Here is a 24,138-nt window from a genome sequence, read left to right as displayed (position 1 = left end):
CCCATGAATTGTTTGTATTTTTTTGCCCATTTATGTCTACCATATTGTTTTGGTATTTATTAATTTTATTTTTTATTTGTAGACCTACTTTATCAGAGATACTAACCTTTATCCAAAATTGAAATAATTCTATCAGTTGCTTTCTAATTCCACTTTTTAGCATCCCAAAGATTTTTATTTTTAGGTAGTCAAATCTATTTTTTAAAATTTTGTGATTTCCTCCATCTGTTTTATAGAGTGTACAATCCTCCCTTCACCAAAGACTAGATGAGCATTTGCTGTTTTCTTCTAAGTTGTATTTGTTCTTCCTCTCCAGCTGGATTTGAGAACTTAGTTTGGTGTGTGGTGTGAGGTAAGGGTCTACATTGAATCATTTGCAAACAACCAATTCTCTAATACTATTCATAGAATAATTTCCCCCTGACTATTGACTTGTGAGTAAAAACACGTCTTTTCTGAGCTCTCTATTCACTTCATCTATTTGCCTGCTCCTTGCATGATGCCATTCTGTGTTACATTTTGTGTATTTATGTTGCAATATCTGGTAGGACACTTTTTTCCTTAAGAAATGTAGTTGAATTCTCATTTGTTAATCTGTTTTAAATGACCTTTATTTTTTTGTTTTATTAAAAATTTTTTAATGTTTATTTTTGAGACAGAGAGAGACAGAGCATGAGTGGGGGAGGGGCAGAGAGAGAGGGAGACACAGAATCTGAAGCAGGCTCCAGGCTCTGAGCCGTCAGCATAGAGCCCGATGTGGGGCTTGAACTCACGGAACGTGAGATCATGACCTGAGCTGAAGTCGGACGTTCAACTGACTGAGCCACCCAGGCGTCCCTAGTTTTATTTTTTTAATGTTTACATTCATTTTGAGAGAGAGAAAGCGCATGAGCGCAAGTCAGGGAAAGAAAGAGAGAGAGAGAATCCCAAGCAGGATCTGAGCTGTCAGCACAGAGCCTGATGTGGGGCTCAAACTCACGAACTGTGAGATCATGACCTGAGCCAAAACCAAGAGTTGGACGCTTAACAGGTGCCCCCGTTTTAAATAAACTTTAAAATGATGCTATCATGTTCCAGAAGCATCATCTTTCATATTTTGACTAAAATTTTTATTTTAGCCTTTAATTTCTTACTTAGCTTTTTGGCAAAAAGAAAAAAAAAAGGGTCTATCCTTGTTTTTGCATCTGGGTGTAGTTTTCAGATGTTAATATTCTATCAAAAATTGTAGAGAACTATAGCTTCTCCATCTCCTAAGGGAAAAAAAAGTACATCATCTTGGTGAAATTTCAAAGATTCTCGTGAGGAGCATTGGGCAAAGATATTGTCCATATTTTTCAGGTGAGAATTCTAAAGCAGAGGTTATTATACAGTTAATCTGAGACAGACTGGAATACGTTATTAGATCTCTTGATTCTGCTAACTATAAATTGCCTGGTGTATATATTCTTCTCAGTTTGGTGGTTTGTCTTCCCCCAAGGCAAAACAAAATAGGCAAAATCATGCAAAAAACCTGGCAGTAAGGCATAATGAATTCCAGCTATCTTTTTTCTGCCTGTCTAGGTAGCTAGAGAAATAGATTGTAGTATCCTTTGAGAGAAGCAGCATATTAGACAGCAAATAGATATTTATTTTCTTGGTTTGGAGTTCAAAGGAGCAAGAGGCAGTGTTGGTCATAGAACTTTGATAATTTTAGGTAAGGAGAGTTGTCATATTTAGCAAATAGCCATACAGGAACCATATTTCTTCCAGACAAACAAGAGATGCTTTTAAAATACAAGTATATCCCAAATACTGCCTGGGATATACTTATACTAAAAAATTATTCACTGTTCATCTGAAATCCAATTTTAACTGGTCATCTTTTATTTTATGTGCCAAATGGTTCTATGTTTTGTGTGCCAAATGGTTCTTTAATCACCTATAAGCCTGTCCTAAGTAGGAGCAATAGAGCCCACGGCTTTGCCCCAAAATATTCAAAGCCAAATAAAAACAAGTATTTAAAAAAAAAACACAACAAGATACTCTTCCTTCTCTTGGTATTAAACTTGCTCTGCCTGAAATTAAAGAAACAGCTTAAGTAACTGCTGATTAAATTGTTTTAAGAATTTGAATCAGTGAAGATAATCTGGTGACAAGGTTTTAAAATCGTGAATCGTGCTGTGCTCATCAGTCTTTTAAAGTTACATTTTATTTTCCCTTATTCATAGCTTGGAGCACAGTTTTTGGAAAAATGGGAACCAAAAGTGCGTCTGGCTTTTGGAATGGGTAAGTTAAGGGGATGAAAGGCAGAGCGTCAGGAATACAGTCAGTGGGATTGTAACAGCGCTGTGTGGCGACAGGTGGTAGCCACATTTGTGATGAGCACAGCATAATGTATACACTCGTCCAATCACTACGTTGTACATTATGTGTCACCTGTACTTCAACAACAACAAAAAGGTTACTGTACTGTATTTAGGTATCTAGCCAGCTGATCCCACTGTCTCCCGCAGTTCTCCTGGGAGCTCGAGACTCACAGACCAGAAGCCCACTCAGCATCTCCACTGGCCTGTCTTACAGGCATCTCAGACTGGACTTGTCCAAAAGCTCTTTCCCCACCCAACCCATCTCCTCTGTTCTCTCCAGTGGCGGCCATCCCAGGAAGTGCCCTCGACCTCACTCTTGCCACACCTCCCACTCTACAGCTGACTTTCAGCAATCCTGTCCACCCTCAAGGCACAGCTCGAATCCCACCACGGCTACTGGCTGCCCTGCCACCACTAAGCCTGCCTCTCTGTTCTCTTATCCAGAAATGGGCAGGGTTTCCCATCTTCACCTGCCTCACTCCGGTATCGCTTCATTGGCAGCCAGAGTGATTTTTTTTTTTTTTTTTTTTTTACAGATCCTGTCAAGCTCTGGCTTCCAACCTTTCAGGGGCATCCCATTGTGCGCTGAATAGAACCCACGTCCCCTAACCTGCTTCCTAGGGCACTCCACGTCCGGCCCCTGCCTGCCCTTCTTTCTCAACTGTCACTGGCCCTCAGGCTCACCAGCTCCAGCCATGAAGACTTGTTTTCATTCCTCAAACAAGCTCATCTTGCTTCTGCCACTGGCCTTTTACATTTAACTTTCCCTGAAGCCTGGAAAGCCTTCCTCTCAGATCTTTCCATCTTTCTGCCATTCAGGCATTGGGCTGTCACCTCCTCCATGGAGCTTTCCCCACCATCTGTACTAAGCAGCCTCCCTCCTCAGGCCCCTCCACCCCACACTCTTTATCCTCTGCTTTTTTGTCTCCATGGCACTCATCAATATCCGAGGTTATGCAATTTATCTGTCTTTAAGCATTTTAATTAGGAAATAATGTAAGCTTTAAAAAGGAAAGGTAATATAGTAGATAATTTTGTACCTAGATGTTAAACTTTCGTCTTATTTGTGTACAGTCTCCTTTTCTTTTTTTGAAGAAAAAAAATACAGTTAAGTCCCAACCTCCCTCCTCTCCTCCTCCCCTCCCTCCCCTTCCCTCACTGAAGTTGGAATGTAACATTCCCATCTATGTTTGCAGAGTTTCTGCAATGTGTGAAAGCATAATAACAAATCTGTATTATAGACTTGGCTTTTGTATTGTAAAATTATGCATAATGATATCCCACCCCTTTCTGGAACTTGTCTTTCTTTCAATAAAGGTTGCATACAGATTTATCCATGTTGATACATGCAGGTTTAGTGTGTTCTTTCATATTGCTAAATAGTTTTCTGTGATATCGGTAAACCACCATTTATTTTCCATCCCCCGTTTGAGGGATACTTAAGTTGTTTTTGCCTTTTCTCTATTATAAACAGTGTTGCAAATGAACATCCTTGCCCAAATCCATTTTTGTCAACCTCTAAAGTAGACACTTGGAAATAGAATTGCTGGGTCACAGGATAGACATGTGTTCAGAACGGTTACCTAATTACTGAACTTACTATCTGCATTTGGCTACGGTAGTTGGTGATGCTCTAACTTTGGTGCACATGGAATCACCCAGAGGCCTCCTTAAAACACAGATTGCTGGGCCCCACCCCTAGAGCTCCTGTTTCATTAGGCCTGAGGTGAGGGCTAAGCACCTGCATTTCTAACAAGTCTCAGGTGATGCTGGGGCTGCTGATCCCAGGACCACTGTGATCCACTGGGTTTGGGTAAGTCAGATCCCAGTGACTTAAAACAACAAAGGCTCCTGCTCACATCATCAAAGCATGGGTCAGGAAGGGGATTCTGATCATTGTGACTCCCCTGTCTTGTGTTTCGCAATTTGGAGGATGTTTGTCCATTGTCCTCTTGGTTTCCTGTGTTGCTGTTGAGAAACTCGAAACCATTTGGATTCCCTATTTTAATCTCTGATCATTTTTTACTATTATTATTTGTCTCCTTGAAAGCTTGCAAAATCTTGAACACCACTGGTCTGAAATTTCACGATGACGTGCTTTTGCGTGGCTCTTTTTACTCACCACGCTTGGCACTTGGTGGACACTTTCATTCTGGAAATGTATGCCTTTCTGTTCTGGAAAATCCTCTTGAATTGTTTCTTTGATACGTTTATTCCCTTCGCTTCTTCTGTTCATTCTTTCTGGGACTCCCATTTGTCAGATAATTGGATCTAATGGGTCTAATCTTCTTAATTTTCTTTTCTTTTCTTTCCTACATATCCCATTGGTTCATAGATGTTTTATTTTCTAGAAGATTTATTCAACTCTGACTTCCAACCTTTCTGTTACTTTTACATGCCTATTATCATATTAAAATATAAACTGTTTTCTTAACAATAGTTTTAGATTGTAAATGAAGGATGAAGGTAATAGTGTTCTCACATTCTTCACATTCAATTTCCCCCACTTTTAGCACCTTACATTAGTATGGTATATTTGTTACAATTAATGAGCCAATATTAAGGCATCATTAACTAGAACCTATAGTTTATTCAGATTTCCTTAGCCTTTGCTGGCATTTACTTTTTCTGTTCCAGGTCACCATTAGAATATCACATTTTATGTATTTGTCATATTTCCTTAGGCTACTCTTGACTTTGGCAACTTCTCAGGCTTTCCTTGTTTTTGATGACTTTGACAGTTTTGAGGAGTATTGGTCAGGGCTTTAGCAGAATGTCCATTTGGGATTTGTCTGCTTTCTTATGATTAGACTAGAGTTGTTGGGTGTGGGGAGAAAGACCACAGAGGTTAAATGCCGTTTTTGTCACATCATATCAAGGGCACATGATACCAACATGATCTATCACTATAGATATTGACCTTGACCACCTGACCTAACATGGCTGTGTGCTGCTCACATAAGCTTCAGGAGACTAATGCTCCACCTCCTTGAGGGCTCTCTCATATTTCTATTTCTAAGAACTTTTTTTCTCTAAAACCCTTGTTTTAAACAATCTTTTGTCCTTAGATTACGGTTGCAACAATTCATCTTTCTGAGGATATTATAGTTTTTAGAAGTTTTCCTAAGATTTCTGCATTTTTCTGCCTCCAAATTCCTCTTTATATATTTGTTTCCTTCAGATTAGAATCTTCTCTCAAGCATTTCTTGATTCTTGGCTGGCTGTTCATATTTTATTATGGGGACATTACAAAGCCGATGAGAAGTTCTATGTAGATCTTACCCAGTGGGGGAGCAGCTGGCTTGCATGTTTCACTGGGTATCGGTCCCTGTCACTGCTGTCACAAACTGCCACAAACTTGGTGGCTTAAAACAACAGAAGTTTATTTTCTCACAGCCCTGAGGGCCAGATGTCCAAAATCAGTGCCATATCCTGGACTGAAATCATGGTGTCTGCAGAGCCACACCCCCTCCGGAGGCTCTAGGGGAGAATCTGTTCCTTGCCTCTTCTGGCTTCTGGAGGCTGTCAGAATTCTTTGACTTGTGGTCACATATCTTCCACCTCTATCTGTGCTCACATTGCCTCCTCCTCTCTGTGTGTGGCATCTCCCTCGGCTTGCCTCTTATGAGGACCCTTGTGATGGCATTTAGGGTCCACCCACATAATCCAGGATGACTGTCCCACCTCAAGATCCTCAATCAATCACGTCTGCAAAGGCTCTTTTTTCCTTACATGGGTATCAATTACAGGTTTCTGGGATGAGGGCCTTTGGATCACCATTGTTTAGACTATTGCCACTTGGAGCATCTGGAATTTCTCTCTTCATTGGTCAGCTCCTCCAATGAGGAACCCTTTGGTCAACTCCTACCTTCTGCCATGTTCCTGTCACTGAGGGGAAGAAGGGTGCATACATTTATCTTATTTTATTTTTAATTTTTTTTAACGTTTATTTATTTTTGAGAGAGAGAGACAGAGCATGAATGGGGGCAGGGGGCAGAGAGAGAGGGAGACACAGACTCTGAAGCAGGCTCCAGGCTCTGAGCTGTCAACACAGAGCCCAACATGGGGCTCGAACTCATGAACTGCAAGATCATGACCTCAGCCGAAGTTGGACGCTCAACGAACTGAGCCACCCAGGCGCCCCCCTATTTTTTTTTAATTTTAGAGATAGCGAGAGCACAAGTCAGGAAGAGTGGGGAGAGAGAGAGAGAGAGAGAGAGAGAGAGAGAGAGAGAATATCTTAAGCAGGCTCCATGCTTAGTGCAGAGTCCAACGTGGGACTTAATCCCATGACCCCAGGATCATGACCTGAGCCAAAATCAAGAGTCAGATGCTTAACCAGCTGAGCCACCCAGGCACGCCAAGGGGGGATACATTTTTAAGTAAGTAGACTTAATAAACTTAAGTAGGTAGACTTAAGTATATATATGTATATACACATACATACCTATAAACAGGGATATATATATTCCTGTTTATAGTAGGGAATTCATCCTCAGTGATGTCCAATGTCCCTAAGACCAGAAAGACTTAATTCAATCTCTTTACAGAAGGAACTGCCGGTCTTGTGTTATGGCAGGGGAGTGATAGGCGGTGAGGGAATGGGCCACGACTCTGGTTACTTTTTAAATATATCTGTCACTGATTTTCCTATCTGCTGCACCTCTACTTCCAGGGGTGCCTGACACCTTTACTTTCTGGGCCTTTCTTGGGCTCTTGGGCAGAGTGAACCAGGTTGCTTCTGGACCTAGTTATCAACTTTCTGGTGTCCTAAGTAAGGTACCACTTGTCCATAAACTTCCCAGTTTCCAAAATATTGTCATTGTTGTCATTTTTATCCTTGGGGATTTTTATACAACTAAAAAGACTCCCTTTAATGGTGTGTGTGTGTGTGTGTGTGTGTGTTTGTGTGTGTATTTCGGCAGGGAACACAGGTTTAATCCTCCATTTAAAATTATGTGTTGCTCTTATAAACTTTGTGTAAAAAAGTACAGAGATTTCCTAAAAAATTAAAAAAAGAGCTACCTTAATATCCAGCTATCCCAGTTCAGTCGGTTAAGTGTCTGACTCTTGATTTTGGCTCAGGTCATGATCTCACTGTTTGTGAGATCAAGCCCCATGTCAGGCTGTGCACTGACAGTGTAGAGTCTGCTTGGAATTCTCTCTCTCCCTCTCTCTGTACCTCCCTCTCCACCCCCCTCAAAATAAATAAATAAAGTTTAAGAGAAAGAAGAAACAAAAAGAAAGATCCAGCTGTCCCACTTCTGGGTATATAGCCAATGGAAATAAAATCAGTGTATCAAAGAGATATCTGCACTCTTAAATTCACTGCAGCATTATTCATAATAGCCAAGATGTGCAAACAACCTAAATATCCATTGACAGATGAATGGTAAGGAAAATGTGGCATGTTTATATACAATGGAATATTATTCAGCTTTAAAAAAGAAGAACATCCTGCCATTTGTGACATCATAGATAAACCTGTAGAACCTGATGTTAAGTCAAATGAGCCTGACGCAGAAAGACACATACCGCACGATCTCACTTAAAAGTGGGACCATAGATGCAGAGGGTAGATGGTTGCCAGAGGTAGGAGGAAGGAGGAAATGGGAGATGTTGGTCAGGAGCACAAAGTTTCAGTTATGCAGGATGAAAAAGTTCTGGAGATCTAATGTACAGTGTTTTCCAAACGTATTTTTAACTGCACAAGGGGTCTCAACACCACTGTAACCTGCAGCACTTTTGTGCTGATAATTATTTTCTTTTATCCTTCTGTTAATGGGGAGGATTTCACTGATCAATTTTTCTAATGTTAACTCAATGTCACATTCCTGAAAGAAACCCAACTTCATAGGTATGTGGAAAAAACAAATCACATGTGCCTCTCACTGTGTAGTCCCCAGCCAGTGGCATCAGCATTACCTGGAAACTTGGTAGGAATGCAAATTCTCAGTGATCCATAAGATTTCAGGGTAGGGAGAGTAACCTGTGCTCTACCAGCCTTTCTGCCGATTCTGATACATGCCAACATTTGACAGCCCCTGTTGTAGAGGTGTGTTGGCTCGTCTCCTCTCCCCCTTCCCCGTGAGAGCTTGGGATCCTGTGGCCCAAGAGTGCTACCAGTAAGGCCCACAGTGAGACCCACAGGAAGGCAACAGAAAGACTCACCACGTGTCTGTTTTAGAAGTAAATATTCCTTCCATGAAGGCTTCTGGAGGCATCCATTTGACCGGCAGCATCGCACAGCCTCCCTTTCGGTAGTAGCTCGCTCTGTGGGGAAGAGGAAACCCAGACTTGGTTCTGGAGGTGTCCCTGAGTGGCCAGGCAACAACAAGCTGTAGCCATCACAGGATTGAAACTAACGAGGCCTTCCTGCGGTTCAGGAGGAGAGCAGGGGAACACAGATCGTTTAAAATTAAGTTAAGAACTTTGGTGTCATTTAATAGGAGGCAGCTCGCTGGAGGCATGAAAGCGAAGATCTATGCAATGACTAAAATATCCAGTAGCAGATGGTTAGATTTCCCCGATGGGTTTTGTGGATTATAACTCACAATGAATCACAGTACTCCAGCCTTGTAAGTACAGCCTGCTTCCTGATGGTCTGCAGTAATCGGAGACCCAGCCTGGGGGAGCTGAGAGCAGGGCCTGTGTCGTGTTCACTTTGGATCCTTCCTGACGCTCATGCAGCATTTAGTTTCAATATGGGTGCTCAACAGAGGGTCAAGGCAGCTGGAGGGAAGCTGCCTCCCACAGCACCCTCGGCAGGAGAGCCCAGGGCTGGGGGTGGAGCTGGCTTCAAAGGCATGAGTTAGTTGATTGGTTTTTATCATGAGCTGCGTTAATGACGTCACTGACAAAGACTGATCAATTAACTCATACCTTTGGAGGCAGCTCCCCTGTAGCTGCTTAGATTAATTACTTCAATAAACATGTACAGTGGTCTCCCCTTACGCATGGGGGACATACTCAAAGACCCCCAGTGGATGCCTGAAACCACAGATAGTACCTAACCTTCTATCTACCACGTTTTTTCTTATATATATGTACCTATGATAAAGTTCAATTTATAAATCAGGCACAGTGAGAGATGAACAACAATAACCAATAACAAAATGGAATAAATACAACAACATGCCATAATAAAAGTTAGGTGAATGGGGTCTCTCTGTCTCTCTCAAAACATCTTACTGTACTGTACTCACCCTACTTCTTGTGATGATGTGAGATGATAAAAGGCCTACGTGGTGCGATGAAGTGAGGTGAGTGACACAGGCACTGTGACGTAAAGTTAGGCTATTAGTAACCTTCTGGTGGTGTGTCGGGAGGAGGGTCATCTGCCTCCAGACCACACAGGGGACCGCAAGTAACTGAAACTGGGGAAAGAGAAACCGCAGATAAGGGGGGATTCCTGTACTATTTACTCTGCCATGTGCTGAAGACAGAAGTCATAGTCCGTCTCGTCCAAGGGTACAGTTTAGTGGAAGAAAGAGACACATAGACAACTGCGGTGTAGACAATGCATATGAGGATGTAAGTGTGCATGTAGCTCAGTGCCACAGGGGCAGGGGCAAGGCACAGGAAGTTTCCTAGCGGGGCTGATGGGAACAGCGGGGCTGTGGGCAAGTTGGGGTGGTGAAGCCTGGGGACAGGGAGCTGTCAGGGCTAGTGGGGATGGAGAGGAGGCGCCCATCACCGATGGGCTCGCTAAGTCATGCTGCGACACTGGTATCTGAAACCATGGGCTTTCCGGGCATTCTGAGAAAGGAGGCAGAGGAATGCTGAGACTCTGAGAGCTGGGAGAAGAGAGAGTGGAGCACCCAGTCCTCCCTGCACTTCTCTCCTGCAGGAAGGGGGTGGCATCAGCATTCCCACCCATGTTGATGATTATCAGTTCTACGGGGGCCTGCGGGGGCGGGGTGGGGAGGCCCTTACTCTTCAAAGAGTGAAAACTCTAAGTGACCATCTCTCCTCACTCTTCCCCTGGGTCAGGGAGGGCGTCATTAGTGACCATGCGAAGGAGTGACTTTCTCAGCTCACCGAGCAAGTCACGGTTGTAAATAATCAGACAGAAGTGAACCTGGGAGTTGGGAAGAGAAGAGTAAGTTAAAGTACAATTGAAGATTTTTGTTTAATTACAAAAATTATTTTATTTTTTTTTAATGTACCCTTGAGAATATGGCAGGGATAAAGAAATGAAGCTAAACTAGGCACCCTCCCGTGGCTCCCAGAGTGGGTGGAGAAGACCAGTGAGCTTGCCCGTTATGTTGTCAGTTCTGGGGTGCTCCTGCCTGGGGCGATGGAAGCCAAGTCCATTTGGAATTCCCTGCTAGTGAGGAAAGGGGTTAAGTAAAAGTTTATTGAGAACATTTTCCATATCAAGTATGCAGGTTATTCTGTGTCTGAGAACATCCTGGGATTAATGAGAGTTGGAACCAGAAAGAATGTGGTGTCAGTGACTGTAGTCAGCGATCCTAGAATTAGACCGCCAGGCATGGGCCCTAATTAAGATTTCGTATGTCCTGGACAGGGACTCAAGGAAATGTTAGGTGGCCAGTTGACAGGGTACCAGCGCAAGCACGAGCAGCGACGTCCCATCCTCTTGAGGGGATGGGGCTTGGATGGGTGACAGCAATCTTTGCTCACCTGTAGATGTCTCGGGCCATTCCAAAGTCTCCGATCTTGGCCACTCGGCCAGGGCCTGGACACGTCAAGAGGCAATTCCTGGCAGCAATGTCCCTAGAAAGAAAAATGAAGAAGAAAATGTACTTCCGAATTTATTTCTGGGAAGATAAACGTGATATCCATCATAAGGACTTCCACCTGCAATCTGAGTTCAAATAGTTCCCTCTCTGCCCTGTATTTCCTTTGCTACTTCTACCTCAGTATGAAAGAAATAGCTGTACAATTCCACCCTCAGAACTACCAGGGAAATGGAAACGGAACAGGGGAGATGATTGAAAATGTCTAATGGGAGAATAATAATGAAAGTAACGATAATAGGAACTAGAATTTATTGGCCTCTTGCTCTGTACCAAGCATTGTTCTAAGTGCTTCATGGGTAATTATCACAACAACCCGATAAGATACAGGGTGCTATTATTGTTCTCATTTGGGTAAAAAATGTAAGCTAAAAGAAAATAATAGAGGGACGTAAGAAATGCCATTTGGCCTTAGGCTATTGTTTTGTACAGATTGCTGTTGGAGTCTGCCAGTTGTCTCAAGGATTGTGCTGGGACAGCAGGACTTCCATGACACCAAATTCAAGCAGGTCAAGGTATTCCTAAGTAATTCTAGTTTTCTTTTCTTTCTTTCTTTCTTTTTTTTTTTAAGAAGCTACTATTGTTCTCACGTCCATGATTGTCACTAAAGCCTTTGCTAAGCTATGTGCATCACAGCTCTGTGGCTGAAGAATCTTTTCTTTCAAGTTATAAAGTTAGCATGTCTTCTTTGCTGTTGTATACCAGATGGCCTGCTTTCCTGTGGCATGCCTATAAGGCATGATCAAAGCTTTCCAAGGCTCATCAGCATCTACTTGCTGACTGCTTACCCATTCTTGACGTGAGCGTGGGAATGAAGGATGCATCCAGAAGAAGTCTGGAATGGGCCTCTCATAATATTAAAGTCCCGGACAGAAAAAAAAAAAAAGAGTACTTCTCAGGCAGTACAGGTAGTGCTTCCATAATTTCAACTGGTTTCCCAAAGGTCCTGATCTTTGGTTGAGAAATAAGGACATGGAAAATAAACAGGACCAGGACTGGGGGTCATCAGGACACTTAAGATACCAGAACAATGGGTTGGAGTGGGAGATGGATGTTGTTAATGCCACTGACCTGATGCCGAAGGTTTAAGTTGAATTTCGAGGAGCAATAGCGCATCAAATGCCCTAATAAAACTATAAAAGCATAACATATATGACATCAAAAAGAAGAAAAATAGTAGGATATATAGCCATTGCTTCTCAAGGAAAATAGACTGAAGTAGAACAGGAACAATATTTATATCTCCAGGAAGGTCTTTACGCTGATGTGCGTGAAATGGTTGCTTAAAAAAGTGATTTTGAATTTAACGGCAAGAAAGTGAATGTGATATCATAGAACATGCCATGAATTGGTAGAATGACCCATAATTCTTGAAATGGCAATAAACCATGTCCAAAGGAAACAGATCTAATAGAAAAATGGGAGCGTGAGAATCTGGGGGAAGGAGTTCCTCTCTGAATGCAGAAGGTGTGCATGCATGGGAGCCTGTGAATCTTGAGGCAGATGTCGGTGGAGGAGAGAGGATAAGAGGTCACACTGCTGTAGGAGTGTGCCACAGAGCCCATAGCCAGCGAGGAAGTACAAAAGACGCCTTCCTAATGCCAGTTACCCCAGAAGAAAAACTTTGATCGAGATGGACAATTTCTATTAGAAGTTGCCTTTTGCTTATAAAGCAGACCATCTGATACATTTCTGATTTGATCTTTGACAATTCCATTCCTCAAAAACGATAAGAGCAGCAACAAACTATTACCCTGGGATCTAATTCTGACCTTTGGTAGCTATTTACAGATGTGGAAGTGGTAGGACTCTTGAGAGAATGTGGTCCTGTTATCTTATTATCTATAATGACAGAATGCTGGATATAGTCGAAATATATCACGGCTTGAGGAAAGCAGATTTCAAAACGTCAGGGGAAAGAAGGATGTGATCTCTAAGCCAGAGAATCTGGATACTGGGTGAATGACACGGGGTGGAGATGAAAAAGCAGAAATGATCTCAGTAAGAAGGGAAGGCAGGTATCCGCAGTCACCAAGGTGATTGCACAGCTTACTGTCCGATGAGTCCAGACTTAGAGAACACAGACAACAGGTGGAAAGATGGCTCTAGCTAGGGATGAATTCTAAAAAGAGTACGACCTTGTCTTGTCTGAATAGCAATAAAGTCCAGAACTGAGATTTATGGAAAGTTCTGGGCACAACGCAGGGCAAGACTGCCCTGCACTTTGAAGCAAAGGGTGTAGCTTTGGAGGGAACACGAAGGATTGGTCCCAGCCCCTTTTGCACTCCTGTTATTTCTATCAAGCACAAATCCTGCAAGTTGGACAGAGTTAGAATTAAGATGAAGATCTGAAGACCAAAATGATGGAGGGACAGTAAAAGGATAAGCTGGTGTGAGCATTTATTGCCTTGTTTTAGGAATGACTTTGGGAGCCTGGGTGAGCACATTTCTTGATCTTTAATGTCTCCATTTTTATTAGGGCAAAAAGCAGGGCTTGCTATCTGCCTAACTGCTTTTCCATTTCTGAATTCATACAGCTTCTCGCATTTCCTGCTTTGTACTTTACGTATTAACTATTACACACATGTGTTATACTCTTTGAAGACATGGGTTAAAAAGTGATTGATAGTTCACCAGGAGGATATTTACCAGTCGAGAAGTGTATCATTGGGAGGAGCTTTGCAAAGAGCCTAACAATCTATTTGACTTTTCAGATTTCAGAATCAAGGTGTCAGCTGGGAAAGTCATCAACGTCGCCTGGAAAGAAATATGTAGGCTCTATCATGTCTATAGCACTACATGTGGATTTGATGTCCCAGTCAAACACGATTTAAACGTAAGGGTCATAGACAGTAGATGAAATGAACTATGGAGGCAAAGAAAAGAAACATTATGCTTCATTTCAGAATAAGTATTTTGGAAAAAGTTTAGGTATCCAACAGACATTAATTGTGCCCCACGATACACCAGGGCTATGAAGATGAATAAAACAGGGTCCTTGCCCTTGAGCTACCGATAGTCAAATATGTGAAACTATGAACTCCTTTAACTTCCCTTAAAGAGGCAGGTTTTCTAGATGGGGGACACACTAATGTGATAGAGGGCTGTGAGATACAGACAGGAGTCCTCGCAGGAGGTCAAGGACTGCTCAGCTAGGTCTCCAGTGCTGGTGTGGATATTTTATGATACCTATTTTACATATGGGGCAGATGAAGCCCTGAGAGAGTAAGTAGTTGTCTTAAAGACAAGTGAGGCTGGGGCACCTGGGTGGCTCAGTTGGTTGAGTGCCCGACTCTTGATTTCTGCTGGGGTCACGATCCCATGGTTCATGGGTTCGAGCCCTGCATAGGACTGTGTGTTGACAGCACGGAGCCTGCTTGGGATTCTCTCCCTCTCTCTGCCCCCTCACACACTCTCTCTCTCTCTCTCAAAATCAATAAATAAACTTTAAAAAAATGTTAAAAAAAAAAGACGATTCTGAGTCATCTGAACAAGTCTGGAGAGACACCCACCACTCTACTCTGAAGTGGGGGATCTGGGCCCTTGAGACACGTAGGGAAGTATACGGAAAGAAGGCAGAGGGAAGACCGAGGTCACTTCGACTCACCGGTGGATGAAGTGATTTTCCTCCAAATACTGACAGCCACAGGCGATGTCCCGAGCCACGTGCAGAAGGTCCAGCATGGCCAGGGAGGAGGGCTGGTTCTGTGGGGAGACAGAAGCGATCCACTGCCAAGAGATTCGTGGGGAGAGAAGATCTGAAATATGGGCTTCAGGTGCTGGCAAGGAGCAAAGACGGACACGCTGCCCAGCTGGGTCTCAGCCTGGCCGCACATCAGATATCACCTGGCGGCTTTAAACAAACACAGATGCCGGGGCCTCACCCCAGACCAATGAATCAGCCTCCCTGGGTGGGTGTAGCGTTTGCAGCCTTCACAGCACCCCCTCCCCCACCCCAGGTCAGTGCAGTGCGCCACCAGGGCTGAGCGCCCTCAGCTGCAGCAGCCCAGGATGGGGCGGGTTCCCCTGTTCATGTAGTCTGCAAACTTCCACCTCAATCTTCACCCACCTTCGAGTCCCCCCAGCTTATAAACAAACCTGTGAGGAAATCAAGGGAGCTAATGTTTTTAAAATGCTCTATTGAAATGTTTAAAAGTATTAAAAAAAACTAATCTTCTCCAAGAAGATCTGGACCTAAAGTGGATTGAAAAGGACAAGCTTGCAGGAAATGCTGGGCAGTTGAAGGGCGATCTCAAGCTCTTCGGTATGGAGTCTTTTGTGCACAAAAAGACGTCATCCCACCCCCGGGGGTGAGCTCGTCTCCGCTTCCCGGACAGCCTTGCTGAGCACCCAGAAGTCTTTTCTGAAGGTCGAATTCCCATCATGGTGTCTCTTTTAATTCCTAAATCCACGAAGTCTGCAGCAGCACGTTGTCATGCAGTGTCACATTCACTTTGCTGTTCTGTTTATTCGACCATGTCCCCAAGTAAACTTTGAGGGCCCCAAGACAGGGCTTTCAGCATCCACTTCCACGGTACGCAGCACGATGCTCGGGACACCACAGTGGCTCGATGAATATCGGGGGGTAGGTTGGCCGATCACAGCGGTCTATGATTTACCCAGATGCTGGCTGGGATTTTCTTTGCCACAGATCAGGGCTTCCGCAGGACTCCTTGGAACAATAGTATGGGTCTAGGGGAGGCAGGGAAGGGTTGTGCTTCTCTAGGGCATGCTTCAGTTCTGGGGGAGACAGCAGGGAGGGGAATACCCTCTGCCCGTGGCACATCAGGCAATGCCTTATGTGCAATACAGCAAGTCCACGCACTTGACGCCCTTTGACGCAACATCCTGTGTGGTGGTAGGCAAGAGAGGGTATCTCCGTATTAAAGAGGAGAAGGCTGAGAGCTCAGAGAGGCTGAGTGACTTACTCCAGGTCACACAGCCAATAGGAAGGAGCCAAAACTGCCCTGAGCTGGGCTTTGAGGATCTGGGTTGGGGGAGGCAGGATTGTAGGAGCATGTGTCAGGGAAGGGATGGAGTGTGCATGGACACAGTGCAGAGTACCCAACTGAATCAGAATACAGCACACAAATGCAGTGAGCAACTTATTTCAGTCGAGCTGAACTGGGCTTCATCCCTGCTTGTGCCCTACTGGCTGTGTGACCTGGGACTAATTGCTTTGTCTGTCTCAAAGCCAGTGTTCCTGTCTGAGAAAGAGGCACGACACTATCACCTTCACTAGATGGTATTAAGAACCCACAGCAAGAGGCACAGAGTGAATCCCTCATAAAGGCATCTGCAATTATGGTGGGGTTACTACACGGAGGGGACTGGGGGTCTCGGGAAATGGTCCTTGTGTTTGGCTTCTCTTAGGAGCCTTGTTAGGATCAGAACTACTGGGCACTGTGAGAGAGACAGTCCCCATTTCCTGGGGGAAAAAAGTAATATATTTCCAAGGGAACTATTAATCCATTTTGCTGCAGTATTAGAAATATCTTCTTTCTCTTCAGGAAAATGTTCTGTTCCTATAAAAGAGGACCGGTCATAGCTTCCCCCAAGTCTCTTTCTGTCTTAGCCCCTATCACTCAGGATACCAGGACCATTGATGTCTTAAATGCCTGGCAGGCTGCAGGGACTAAATCTTCCCAGGCTTTAACCCATGGGCCAGGTTTATCTGAACTCCCTGTCTTGGCTGCTCAGAGCAAATTAACTGCTCCACTAATCAGTCTGCACAGGAGCAGATAGTTGGCAACCTATGTGTGTGTGTGTGCGTGCATGTGTGTGCGTGCGTGCATGTGCGTGCGTGTGTGTCGGGGGGACTTGGGGGGAGGTGTAGATGTTGTGCCAAAACTGATAATGAAACTAGCAATGCAGAGCATAGCTGGGATGTCCAATGGCATTTGTATCTATCTGGACAAAGAAGGAGTTGGAATCAGGTTTTTGTTTTTGTTGTTGTTGTTGTTTTCACGGATTCACTGATGTGGCCAACTCTTCACTGGCACCTGCTTGCCCCTTCAAGCATTTTGGAGCCAGCAGCGGTATGGCAACACCAGAGCCAAAGATTTACACCTGGACATTAGCCCAAAGCAGAGGTTCTCACCTGTGTTCTGTGACCTCCGGGAGCCAAGGGGAGGCTGTGTTCTGTGAGGTTCTCACCTGTGTTCTGTGACCTCCGGGAGCCTCCTCCCATGTACTGAGCATATTCTCTAGAGCCATTACCAGAGGCATCACCATGTTCCGGACAGGCACAGACACTATTGTGGTTACTGGACTGCCACCTTTAATTGAGAGATTACTGAATCCTTAATGGCTTCTCTTGTTATTGATTAAACCAATGGATACCAAAGGACAGCTATTAGCCCATATCTGGCATATATTAAACTCTCAATAAATATTTGTTGAATAAAGATTGGTCCTGTAAAATTATTTTGACATTAAACAGGGTCCTGGGACCAAATGAGGTTTTCATCTGTACCCATGCATTCTGTTTCCATGACAGACATGGTTGTTTCCAGGGTATCCGTTCTGTCCTACTGTGTCTGTACATCTGTTCCATCACTTCATGTCCATCTGAAGCCGGAGTCCCTCGGGCCATCTCTGAGGTGCTTCAATCCTAAGAGTCTATGGAACTGCTGAACCCCAGGGATGGCAGGAAGACAGGACCAAGACCTTGTCTGATTCTGGATGCCCGGCCAAGCGCCTCAAACGGCAGGTCATCGGGTAAGCCTCGAGAGTCTCGGGGGCTCAAACAAATGAATCAGGTGTAACTCAGGCCTTTGAATCCATCAAGTGTGGCAACTCAACCCACCATCTTTCGGGGTGTGTATTTCTCCAGCTGTGATGCCCATTAGCCAATCCTTCCCTTCTTCGTCATGTACAGGGCTTACTGATATTTGGCCCCCTCTGTCCACTACAACGCATGTTCCTTTCTCACAGTCAACCTGATCCTTACTCTGCTCAGTTGGATTTTGTGGCTCTGAGAATCCGTAACAATGCCCAGCAAATCTCCCCAACCCCTAGGAAGTTGCTGCCAGGAACACGTGCATGGGCTCACCCTGGAGGGCTCTAGCCCAACATTTAAATCACCTCTCGTGGGCAGGCATCTCAGGAGGGACCAGCTCGCCTGGGATGGGTGGGTGTGTATGAAGGTGAGGAGCAGGATGATTGGGGTGCTTCAAAGGCTTGGGGGCATGGCTGCCAAGGAGAGCCACATGAAGGAAGAGTGGGGTCAAGGGTTAAAAGAGTGGATTTGGTGAGTGGGACCCTGACCCTCAGAAGCAGCTCTCCCAACTAGAGTCGACCCTCTTCTGGCTTTGGGCATCCCCTTGGCAGTGCCTGCAGTTAGAGGTCACAACTTGGCACCAGGTTCCTTGCTCTGAGCTTCCTTGGGGGTAGGAAGCGGTGGGAGGTGCCCATGAACTGCACCTTTGCTCTTTGGGACGATATTCAAATCATCATTACCATCAAAAGAGAGAAAGATGCCTTTGCCTGCAAGAGACACAGAAGCTCCTCATCCCTGACGTCCTTGGGCTTGCCAAGTGATGGGGTCCCAGATCCCCTTTACAAGGACATCTGTCCTTTGCATGCACAATACCTCCTTCTCCTCAAGCCTCAGGAATGTCCAGTAGGAAAATCAGAACTAAGCTTCTTTCCAGAGTGTGATGTTTCGTGGCCCTATTTGACCTCTGCCAAAAGCACTGCTGAGAATCTCAGAGCACAGGACTTGAAGGCTCTGCCTTCCTGAGTGGTGGTGGAAAGCCTTTGAGGCTGGTGTCCAGACCCTGGCACAGACGTCTGCATAGCTGGGGGTATTGGCTGTCAACGACCTGAGCTCATCTTGGCTCCATGGCTTCCCAAAGAGGAGCACTGAGATGAACGGCATAATAGGCTGGAGAGAGCACTGAATGGGGAGCCAGTCACAAGTCCTGAGTTCTAGTCTCAACTCTTCCACTTCCTGTGTGGCCTCAGCAAGTCACATAGCTTCTGTGAGCCACAGTTTTCTCATCTGTAAAATTAAGCTGAGATCTACACCGTCTACTTCATAGGGGTTTTTTTTTTTTTTTTTTAGAAACGTGGTAACCATGAGGAAGATGAAGACAGTGCTGATGAGGATTTTTATGAGATGGGGGTTGGTCTCCGCCCCCCCCCCCCCACTTTCTCCCACCAGGTGTGCTCAGGTGCACACACTCATCTTTTCAGGGAGTTAGACCTGATTCTTCTTAGATGCTGAGACAGGTCACCCAGAGGCTTACAGGAACGGTATGGGGAGGCTGCCAGGGCAAAGGTTTTCTAGATGCAGCCTGACTGTCGGTGGGGGTTAGAGCAGGTGTGAACTTGCAAGGTTTCCGCCTCCAGTTTGAGTACCTGAGAACACAGTGTTCAGCTCTGGGCTTTTCGTAGCAAGGTGGCTGTTGTCTTTTTCTGCTTTCCTGGGAGTGGGGAGGATACAAGTCTTCCCTGTGGTCTTCATGGTCCAGCGGCAACTTGAGGAAGCTGGGTCCTAACTCAGGGGTCTGGTCTGCTCCAGTTCCTGGTGCTCAGGGCCTCCTGAAGGCCCTGGCAGGGACAGGAGTGGGCAGCTGGACTCTGAGTGTGCCCAGTGTGCTACATCTTCTAATTTAGAACCCACCTCCGAGATGTTCTAGTCCAGCCCTTGGATTTCACCCTGCAGATACTGAGGTTAGGGGGTTCACAGTCCGAAGCCACATCGCTGTCTAATGGCCAAGCGGGGCTAGGATATGGCATTCCTGGGGTCCATCTAGGTTTCCTCACCTACAAGCTCCAGCCACTTAATCATGACACACATGCAGAACCTTCATAAATATTTCACAATATACTTTATAAGTATTTTATTTTGACAGTAAAACTACAAGGTCAGGATATCCCCACTTAAGCGATGAGGATAGTGGGATTCAGAATGAGTAGATGTAGAATGATCTGCCCCAAATCAGTTGAGTTAATGACATGGCTGGCATGAAAGTCCCCCTCTGTGCTTGTCCCTGGTTTGGTTTTCCAGAGTCAACAGGTCACAAAAATGGATTCAGGCTAGAGGACCCATTGCACAAGCCTTGCGCAAGTTCCCCAGGGGTGGCCTCAGCCATCGTCCACCTTCTGTCCAATCTCTCCTGGCCATTCCCCCAGATCCAAGCCCAGAGGCCAACTCCCTCGGTCCCACTGAGTATGTTGCTTCTCAGGCTGTCCACTCCTGCTGTTTCCACCCTCTGCTCCATTCCCTGGTACAACCACTAAAAGACCAGTTCTCACTCACCGGGCGAGGACGGGTCTCCCGGAGGAAGGACTTGAGGTCTCCTCCCGCCATGAGCTCCAGCAGGATAAATCGGGGCAGGGCTTGCAGACTCACCCCAATACAACGCACGATGTTCTGGTGGTTGAATTTGCTGCAGAGCAGAGGAGGGGGGGTAACCAAATTTAACGGAGCTGAGTCTGGGAAAATCTTAAGTGGGAAAAGCAGGATACAAAGTCATGTTTTCAGCAGCTGCATTATGTGAGTCCATTCTGTAAATGTGGGTAGCATGAGCTGAGGCTGGGGAGAGTGTCACCCTTGAGCAGGTGGAAGAACCAGGGAGCGGGCGGGGTGGGAGTTCAGTCCACATGGGAGTGTTGGGTTGGAGGCTGGAGAGGTGCTCAGGAAGGAAGTAGGGTGGGTGGGGGAACAAGGGAGCAGCCAGTGTCTTGGACATTGGTGCATGGGCTGCTCGCTAGGATTCACGTGTGAGTTGTTCGAGAAGCCCTAGGCAGAGAAGCTGAAGAAGCTGCTTCCTCCAGGGACTGAGCAAGCCCTGCCATGTGACCGCATGTGAAGGAGAGTGAGGAGGAAGGCCATGTGCATCCCCCTTGGGTGCTCATGGGGAGGTGCTAAGTCTGGCCAAGAGGTCCCAAGATTTGGGTTTTCTTTCTTTCTTTTTTAAATTTATTTATGAAAAAAAATTTTTAAATGTTTTATTTATTTTTGAGAGAGAGAGAGAGAGAGAGAGAGCGCGCAGGGGAGGGACAGAGAGAAAGGGAAACACAGAATCTGAAGTTGGCTTCAGGCTCTGAGCTGTCAGCACAGAGACCGACATGGGGCTCAGACCCACAAACCGCAAGATCATGACCTGAGCCAAAATCAGAAGCTTAACCGACTGAGCCACCCAGGTGCCCCTGGGTTTTCTTGTTAATGTGGTCCTGTTAGGACACATGGGGCCGTGGGGCTGGTGAACCCCGCGTGGGAACTGCACGCAGAGCTGAAGCACACACCCGGCTGTACACTGAAATATAGCAGTGATGGGTTATCAGCAACAGTGAGATGGAATGATTTGGGTCTCCTTCCATATAATCTTATACTCTCCGAGCTATATTCAATAATCATGGATTACATGTGTAATCACAAAGTATGCTAGTTTTTAAGCAAGGTGCTGAGCCTGCTCGTGGCGTCCTCCTGTGGCTCCAGGCACATCGCATACTGCCCTGGCCTTGTTCCCCTACCACTTTCGCCCAGGGGGGGGGGCCCAGGTCACCCCAATGTGTCAGGATGTTTGAGGCTCTCCATTGTAACAGGAGGCCATGAGCGCGGCCAGATCTCAAGGTCAAACACCTGCATCCTTGTTAAGGCCATCTTCTGTCAGAACGCATGCCCTCTGGAGCTCTGGGCACTTAGATTCCCAGCGAGGGGCCCCAGAGCCACATGTTGAAGGGTGCAAGCCCGGTGTGCAACAGGGTGTGGTGCCCTCCCTCATGTTAGGGACGCACTTCCTTTACATAAGATCTAAGAGCTGGGATTGGTGAAGGGCCTTGTGGAAGGCTTACTTGCAGGGAAAATGTATCTCCCACTGTCAAAAACTAGCATGCTCTATTAAGAAAAAGGGGGAAAAACCCAACAGATGACACAGGGGTGCTAGGTGAAGGCAGAGGGATATCTATTGAATTATTAGGCCACAGAGGTTTTTTTCCTCAGACAACCACCTGGGGCTCTGGTAAGATGTGCCAAGAATTTTAGGGAGTCCCCTGGTGGAGAGGAAGGGGATGCTGGAGGACAGTGCTGTTTCCCTTGGAGACAGTTAGACAGGAACGTCTAACAGGGATGGGGGCGTCTCTCTGTGGCTTTACCTGATAATCAAGGCTTCCATGAGGAAATCCAGTTCATCCTGTTCAGAACACACCTCAGGCAGCGTCTGGACACAGAAGGGGAGGGTGGAAAGGGGGAGAAGGCTGTGAGCAGCAGGGGTGAGAGGCTGTCAGGCGAGAGCTGAGGCCCACAGAGACTGCTGGTCAAGGTCAGGCCCGTGATGGAGCCTGCCTCTTACCTTTACAGCTACTTGCAGGGGGCTTGGGTCACTGGGCACTCCAGACACCTGACCTTCATACACCTCCCCAAACGCACCGTGGCCCAGACCCCTGTGCAAAGGAAAAGGCAAGATGAGGCAGGGGGGTGGGTCATAAGAAAGAGGCACACAAGAGGCAGGGGTCACGTACACGCTTAAGAGTAACACCCTCGACCTGGCTTTGCCGTACCATCCCAGGCCTCCTACTGCTTTATCTGAAAACTGGCAAGGAAGGTTCCAACAGGATTCAGAACACTGGTTGAATGTCCATTCACTCAATGAAGACTGAGTTTTTGATATTTGCCAGGGTCATAAAAATGACTAAGACATGCTCTGCCTGGGGAGAGGCTCCTGATCCCTGGGGAGGGACAGGTCACGGGCAGACACTCCTGTAAAGCGAGCTCAGTGAATGATGGGGGAAGGCATGGCATGCTCTGGAAGCTCAGAGGAGGGGCACGGTGCTCCCCTAGAGGAGGGAGGGACACAGAAGGCTCGGGAAGGAGCGCTTCGGTGGATTCTGAGGAACGCCCTGATTCCCTCCTGTCTTGTCTTCTCATTGTACAAATGCCATGAATGTATAGGATGTGAAGCAATTAAATACCTCCTCAAATGGCCCTAAACATTAACCCTTCTCCCTCTGGGAGGGCTGGAAATGCCCCGAGGGGTTGCTTTGCTGGCCTCTTGTGCCTAGAAAGATCTGTGGTGCAGGGATGACATCCAGCCCCCTAGAACTCCCCCACCCCACCACCCCGGAGGACAGTGGTGGGGCACTCACCGGATGAGGGTGATGTTCTTCCGAGGCACCTCCTTCAGGTCACTGATGGAGGAGGTCTTGCCGGCAAAGCAGTAGTTGGGGTTGTAGTCAGTCATGATGGTCGAGGTGCAAAGCTTGCTTAGCTTGTACTCAGGGCTCTGAAGCTCCATCTGCATGGCTCGCAGCTCCTGGTGCTTCCGGCGGTACACTACAGACAGACGAAGGTCGGCTGCAACGTGGCCTGGACCAGGCAGCCTGGCCCTTGAAGCCTAGCTCAGGCCACCTCCTCCAGGAAGCCTTCCTGGATCTCCATCTCCTCCTCTGGGACCTAAACATTTCCATCGCACTTAGTAACACTAACAAAATGATTATGGATATGAAAGCGTCCCTTAACTGACAGGTCACTTAAAGTTAGTGTAAAGTTTGAAATCATATAAAGGGAAAGGTTTTAATGTGTCACGCAGGGGCAGAAACCCATTCGTTGGAGGTCCTCTGAGAAGCAGACCCAAGGTGGGATTAAACATGCAAGGATTTCATTAGGGGAAATGGCTGAGAGGAAGAGGGGAGAGAAGGCTGAGAGAGCCATCAGGCACTGACCCCAAGTGTGGGAGCTTGAGGGAAGGGTGAGTAAAGACCTGGACAGCTACACAGTCTAAAGAGGTTTCGGCAAGACCGCTGAAAGGTCTGGAGCCAAAGTCAGCCATCAGAGGGGTCCTGTGTCTCCCAGAAATGGGCCTGCCTTAGAATCTCTGCTAAGCCCTGTTGCTGGGTGGGACAAACATGGCAGTGGACTTGAGAGTGCATCTGGGTCTCTTGATCACTTATGCTTCCCGTAGTTGGAAACTGCCCAGCCACGGGGAGAACTGCCACAGAGTGAGGAGGTCTCTCGCTGGTGCCTGAGGACCTGCATTCTTTTTTTTTTTTTTTTTTTTTTAATTTTTTTTTTTTAACTTTTT

At 46.1% G+C, this 24,138-nt stretch overlaps 1 protein-coding gene across 1 annotated transcript in view; it reads right to left on the bottom strand.

The window, feature by feature from the left end:
- The window catches only part of ALK (ALK receptor tyrosine kinase), a 675,158-nt gene that overhangs the window by 5,694 nt on the left and 645,326 nt on the right, over positions 1 to 24,138 (bottom strand). The window contains exons 20-26 of the mRNA XM_049651902.1: positions 23,204 to 23,390; positions 22,411 to 22,501; positions 22,214 to 22,278; positions 20,376 to 20,505; positions 14,715 to 14,812; positions 10,992 to 11,084; positions 8,517 to 8,618 (exon numbers count right to left, since the gene is read on the bottom strand). Coding sequence (XP_049507859.1) covers positions 8,517 to 8,618; positions 10,992 to 11,084; positions 14,715 to 14,812; positions 20,376 to 20,505; positions 22,214 to 22,278; positions 22,411 to 22,501; positions 23,204 to 23,390 — 766 coding nt within the window. The remainder of the gene's footprint in view (positions 1 to 8,516; positions 8,619 to 10,991; positions 11,085 to 14,714; positions 14,813 to 20,375; positions 20,506 to 22,213; positions 22,279 to 22,410; positions 22,502 to 23,203; positions 23,391 to 24,138) is intronic.

Source organism: Panthera uncia, assembly GCF_023721935.1.
Source record: "Panthera uncia isolate 11264 chromosome A3 unlocalized genomic scaffold, Puncia_PCG_1.0 HiC_scaffold_12, whole genome shotgun sequence".
Lineage (NCBI taxonomy): Eukaryota > Metazoa > Chordata > Mammalia > Carnivora > Felidae > Panthera > Panthera uncia.
Note: the sequence above shows the minus strand (reverse complement) of the source record. Positions and strands in the feature narration are given on the sequence as shown.